The sequence below is a fragment of the Scomber scombrus genome, chromosome 8 (genome assembly GCF_963691925.1).
Source record: "Scomber scombrus chromosome 8, fScoSco1.1, whole genome shotgun sequence".
Classification (NCBI taxonomy): Eukaryota; Metazoa; Chordata; class Actinopteri; order Scombriformes; family Scombridae; genus Scomber; species Scomber scombrus.
In genome coordinates, this window is record NC_084977.1 from 11,576,935 (window position 1) to 11,582,934 (window position 6,000).

The 6,000-nt window shown below is 42.3% G+C and overlaps 1 protein-coding gene across 1 annotated transcript in view; it reads left to right on the forward strand.

Moving 5' to 3' along the window:
• Positions 1 to 4,109, forward strand: part of hcn2b (hyperpolarization activated cyclic nucleotide-gated potassium channel 2b) — a 37,233-nt gene extending 33,124 nt beyond the window's left edge. Inside the window, exon 8 of the mRNA XM_062424037.1 lies at positions 3,139 to 4,109. Within this exon, the coding sequence (XP_062280021.1) occupies positions 3,139 to 4,109 (971 nt within the window). The remainder of the gene's footprint in view (positions 1 to 3,138) is intronic.
• Positions 4,110 to 6,000: the final 1,891 nt, after the last annotated feature.

Genomic DNA, 6,000 nt, shown 5'->3' on the forward strand with positions numbered 1-6,000 from the left:
AACACTGCGCTATCTGACAGCTGTGATGTACTGTATGAATGATCCTAACAGGGACTATGTGTGGGGAAGAGGAGTGGGGGGTGAAAATGTATTCATGGCTGTGAATCATTTATTATGTAGTTTCTTTAGTGTAAATGTTTCATGGAAATTGAATGCTTCCTGTCTATGTCTGCCATTTTTGAAAACAGTTATTGAACGTATGTGACACTTAAAATATCATGAGACCAAACTGCTGAGCAGGATGGAGCATCCTCAAGCATACACACACACACACACACACACACACACACACACACACACACACACACACACACACACACACACACACACACACACACACACACACACACACACACACACACACACACACCACACCCCCCCCTGTCACATGACTACACTTCACATGTTTACAAAAGCCCTGCATCCGCCACTTCCCAGCTGTTGCCATAGCAGCCAGATTCCACACATGAGCAGCCTTCAGTCAGTCAGCTCACAATTTCGAGGGAGACTGACATGTCTGTTTCAAGACCACCAACCAAATATTCTCTGTGAAATCCATGTGCACATGATGGACATTAATCACTGATAACATTTTCTTTTGATTGGCTTTTTCAGGCCTGGTTGAGTATATAAAATCTGAATACTGGCTCACAAATAATAACACAGCTTTGATCCTTTTAAATGTAAAGAGTCATTGTTGACCTCCATAGAATTCTCATTTCAAAATTGTGTACAATCTAATGCTTCAAATATCTGAATTCCACCACGTTTAAAAGATTATTTTTTTTGTCGAGTATCTGACCAGGGCTGCTTATTTAGGATCAGTTCAGCCTGACAGACCATAGTTACACTTACTGTTGATGGAGCCAGCTCTCCACACATTTTCATAAAAAACAGCCTCTGACCTGTGATCCATTCTTACAACAAGTGGGACTAATCCTTTGTTCATTGTATTCATACCATTTTCTTGTCTTCACTGTTAAAAAGAAGAGGCTGGAGGGTAACCTCACCCCAAAGCCCTTTAATATTGTATATCTATCAATACTGAGCCAGAGTCAATGACACAACTACCCAGAGCACTCTCAAGCAACAGCTTAAAAATGAGATATGATATTAGTGGTAGATAAGTAATAGGAGTAATATATTATTTCACCTCAAAAGAAAATTATGTGCCAAAGATGCTTAATATACTTCAAAAAATATATCAGTGGGTGGTACCAGACAGAGGCCAACTTTACCTGTCTTTTGCTTCTTTTTGAATGCATGATAAGAACAAATCCCACCATACCTACAAGCAATACCTAGTGGTGCTCCTTGAGGAAGCCCTCTTTCAACATTACTCACTTACCACAAGCTTTTCCAGGCTGCAGCACAATATATGGGAACACCTTTGCCAGCTCCTTCCAAATCCTGACAGAGGACATCGTCACCAAGCCTAGGCTACCATAGTGTGCATGTGTGTGTGTGTTTCCCATTCAAAGATTGAACACATGCAACCTGCGAGGATGGCACAGAAGTCACCATAGTCATATTCATTCTGAGGCTGACTATGTTCGAGGGGAACGAGTTGATGACCAGCCTCTTTGACCTCTTTATTATGTGACTATCAGTCAGACTTTTACACTGACTAACAACCAAGCTTTCATGCCAGCTCTTTAGACAACTTGTTGCATCAGAGAACTAAGCTGACTGTCAGAGAGAGTGGAGCTATGCACTACTCGTTGCCCAAAAGCACACCCTCTTTGTCCCGAAGGTACAACAGATGGTGGATCATCTGGATGCAGCTAAGAAACGCTGGCAAAGCAGCTAATTTCTTTGGGTTCCAGGACCAAATTGGATCAAGGATGAATATTTTCTTCATCATCTGATCCTGAGACTGTTTCAGTTGTTGGGAGTTTATAAGTATCTAACACTGAGAAACACCCCACCTGGTTTATCCTCCTTTTTCTCCTTAAATGAATTAAGGAAACTGCTGACACATTAATATATCTGCCTCTCTTCACATGTCAAAACAATCAAATCACTGGTTTGAAAGAATCAGGCCCCAAATAGACTCTGATGTCTCTGTTCTATTCCTCCATCGACGTTCAATGACGTCAGGGAGGGGAAACTTGTAAATTCAACTCAGGCTCCAGTCACACCAGTCATGTCCAGTCACATGTTTATTTTACTCACATTACAGTGCTGAGCACCCGGTGAGTTTGAATCAAAGCACTGTGTGATGCACACACTGCCTCTCCTCTGGCACAGCCATGGCCAGTGATGAACCATGTGAGCTCAGATGCGATGATCTGCTCACACACTTGATTGCTGTGACGTCTGTGTCTCCCCCTATGGGAGGCTTCATCGGTTGTGCTTACTGGTGGAAAGTGGAAAGTCATTTAATTCTCTGTGAGTCATTCACAGCTGGATGTCACATGAGAGTTTTTAATGTGAAGTAACTGTCATGTGAGTTATCTGAGTCAAGTGAATTTAGGTGTGAACTGGTGTAAAAAGGGAAGAGGTGTCTTGATGGCAAAGGCTGCTTTTGGCATCTCTCCTGTCTTGCACCTCCTTGATACTGCACATTTCTTGTTACTGCTCTGCTTATGTTTTCAAGTGTTTGGAGACAATTCAAAGTCCCATTCCTATATGCAAGTTTGGGGTTTGTGATGTACATATCTTTGGAAGTGTAAGCCCACATGATGCTGATAATCTGCTACATCACGAGCCTGAGTTTAGCCTTGAACAACAAAAAAATGATGTTAAATCACAGTTACGTTAGCAGATACAGCCCCTACTCAAACATAAGGTTAAAGCAAGCTAGTTAATACATAGACATAGAAGAATCTACACTGAGGTGACTCTGCAAAAAACACTCACTACTTTTCCCAACAACAGGGAATCAATACAAGACATACGATGCTCTCTGTTGCTCTCTGTGTGTTTGTATGTGTTTGTCAGTGATGAACTTTTGTGTGCAGAAAAATATGTTATACATACAGGCTAATGTACTGTATAGCTTGAAATAGAATAGAAGAGGTAAATGATAGGGCATTATTTCTATTTTTAGTCACAACTGTGGACCTAAGACTGTTTTCTGTACCGTTATCATGTACTTCAGCAACAATGCTACTTTCTATCCCCATGTCATTGCAGGCAAGAAGAACTCAATCCTGATGCACAAAGTTCAGCATGATCTGAACTCGGGTGTTTTCAACAACCGGGAGAATGAGATGATCCAGGAGATAGTTAAATACGATCGGGAGATGGTTCAACAGGTGGATCTACCACGGCCGCGGGCAATGTCCATGACATCCCCTCTGCATGCTGGGATTTTTACTCCTTCAGGTTCCTCTGCCCAGCCTCAGATTTCAGCAATTGCCACCCTTCAGCAGGCTGTAGCTATGAACTTTTGTGCCCCCATGCAAGGGAACTCAGTAGGAGCGGGGAACCTGCAGTCCCCCAGGATGGTGAGGAGATTCCAGGTAATGCAAAATGTATCCAGCCCTGTCTCAGCCTCTCCACTGCAGTCTCAGCTTCTTGCTTCTGGTGCCTTTGCTCCGGTCCTGTCCAGCCCCCCTGTCCAAAGCCCACTTGCAGTAGGAGGACGAGCATTCCAGTATGGATCCAGTGCCCTGGCTGGTCCCACCTCAGGCTCCCAGCTTTCGCTGGTCCAGCAGCACTTAGCCAGCCCTGCACATCGTCCCAGCACACATAAGAGCACCCATTCCTTGCAAATGGGGAGTCTGAGCCAGGACGCCAGGGCACTGTCAGCCTCTCAGCCCTCACTGCCTCATGAGGGGATGCAACCAGTAGCCCCTAGTCCACCTCAGTCTACACAAGCCTCTTCCACTTCCATTGGACCCCCCCAAACCCTATCAGGTCACACAGGTGTCCGGAGTGCAATACCACACAGGGTGGTATTGCCCCACCAGATGTCTGTGGGAGCCTTCCCTGTAGCATCTCTGCCCAGTTCTGTGCAGGGTTTGGGGGCTGGTGCAGGGCTGGCTGTAGGGGGTGTGGGAACAGGTCCAGGGGACTCAGGACTACCCAAGAAAGACTCCGTAGTGAGCCTTCCTGAGACAGACCACATCAAAGTCAGATCAAGGCTATCCTCAAACTTGTGATCTTAATTAAACTCTTTTTGGGGACTGAGTCAATGAGGGGCTTGACTGCAGGAACATGGGGGAGTTTCTGGTGTCCGTCCTACAGTTCTTCAATTCTCTCTATCCACTCCATTTTGACTATCCGAATGTATGTATGTTGAGTGATTAGGAGCAGGGAAAATCTGAGGGGAGACTGTTTTAACATAATAAAGTCTGTATGGTGACTTTTGAATCTCCAGCGTTGAGAAGTTTCTACTCACTGACAAAGTAGATTCACAGAACAGTAGTGGTAAAGTAGCATCTTCCCATCTTCCTTTATTTACTGTATTTCACAACATAGTCAACAATATATGGGCATATCTGCTTCACTATCCTCACATTCACCTCATTTAAAGCAAACATGAGGTCGAATGGGACTAAAAGAAAATCAGGGACCTGCTTCAGATATCAGAAGTTGGCACTTTAATGGGGTTTAACTATTGTATCCACCTGATTTTGTCATTAGACCGGCTGTAAAAGATGATTTCACAAAGGCATCGTAATTGTGATTTTGTAAAAAGTCAGAAAAACTATCAAAATACTGTGTTTTTCTTGTGTTTTGTAAGTATCCCTTCAAATAAAGCTACAAATTAAATGTGTAAGCACAAAATTGGATTATAGTAAGTAGATATAACATTTTAAACTGTATTTCCCCCAGACTATTGATATGAATGGGTGAATGATCATATTTATAAATCAAAATAGCATTTTTATAATCTGGTTGGCCTCTCTTGCAATACCTACCTGCCTCTGATAGTCCCTAGGATTTTCAGATCACTGATATCCTTAATACTGAAATTACAGCCCTAGGACAAATTGTCTTGTTGCAGCCACGCCATCGATTTCTACAGGAAATGTCTGCATGTTTGTTCAATTTAAAGCTGCATTAATCAATATTTTTATATTAACAATGAATCAAATCACCAAGTGTAATCAGAAGGCAGTTGCTCATAGTGATGAACTTGCAGAGAATGGTCACTCAACTCTGCATTTATATGATGCTTTTTAGCCTTTTTTTTTGTTTCTTGTTTTGGCTTTAAAGGAGCAGTGTGTGAGATTTAGTGGCATCTAGTGGTGAGCTTGCAGACTAGCTGAACGCCCTTCCCCCTCCCCTCTTAAGAACCTATGGTGCCTGCGAAACTTGCAAAAATCATGAAAGGCCCACTCTAGAGCCATTATTTAATTTTACCATTTTAGGGCTACTGTAGAAAACATATGTATATTATATTCCATTTCTGCCAGTGGATCCCCCTAAATCTTACATACGGATCCTTTAAGGCCCACACATTTACTGCACACACTTTTCTCATCAACCCTATTTCTGGCCTCAACAAAAATAGAAGCTCCTGTAAACTCACTTTGACCTGCCAGCAACAACAGCAGGCAAGCTGCTGAAAAAAGTCAAACATTTAGCAGCTGACAAGCCAGATATGTTATCTCAGGAGTTGGTGTAATATCAGAGTTACATCAGTCATGAGAGCACAAAGAGTACTCCAATGGGATGATAATGTTGCTTGTGTCTGCTGTATATGTAAGTAGGCAAATGTTGGCTAATGCATTTAACGTAACAACTTTATAATAAAGGTAATATGACAGGGCTGTGTGTCTGTCCCCTTGTTTTTGAGTTCTTCTTCCCCCAAGTGGCTTAAAGTTGATTAATGCAGCTTTAATATTCATGAGTAAACAAGATCCAATTAAAAAAACAACTGACAATTAACACTCTCTTGACAGCAGACTTGATTTCTGAAGATGAATTTATTAATTGGTGAATGGACTGTAGTCATGTGAGTTGTAATATCCTACACTTTTGTGAAAGTATTCTATTGTATCTTAGAAATGATAATGCACTGCCAGTTAATTACGATGAATTTTT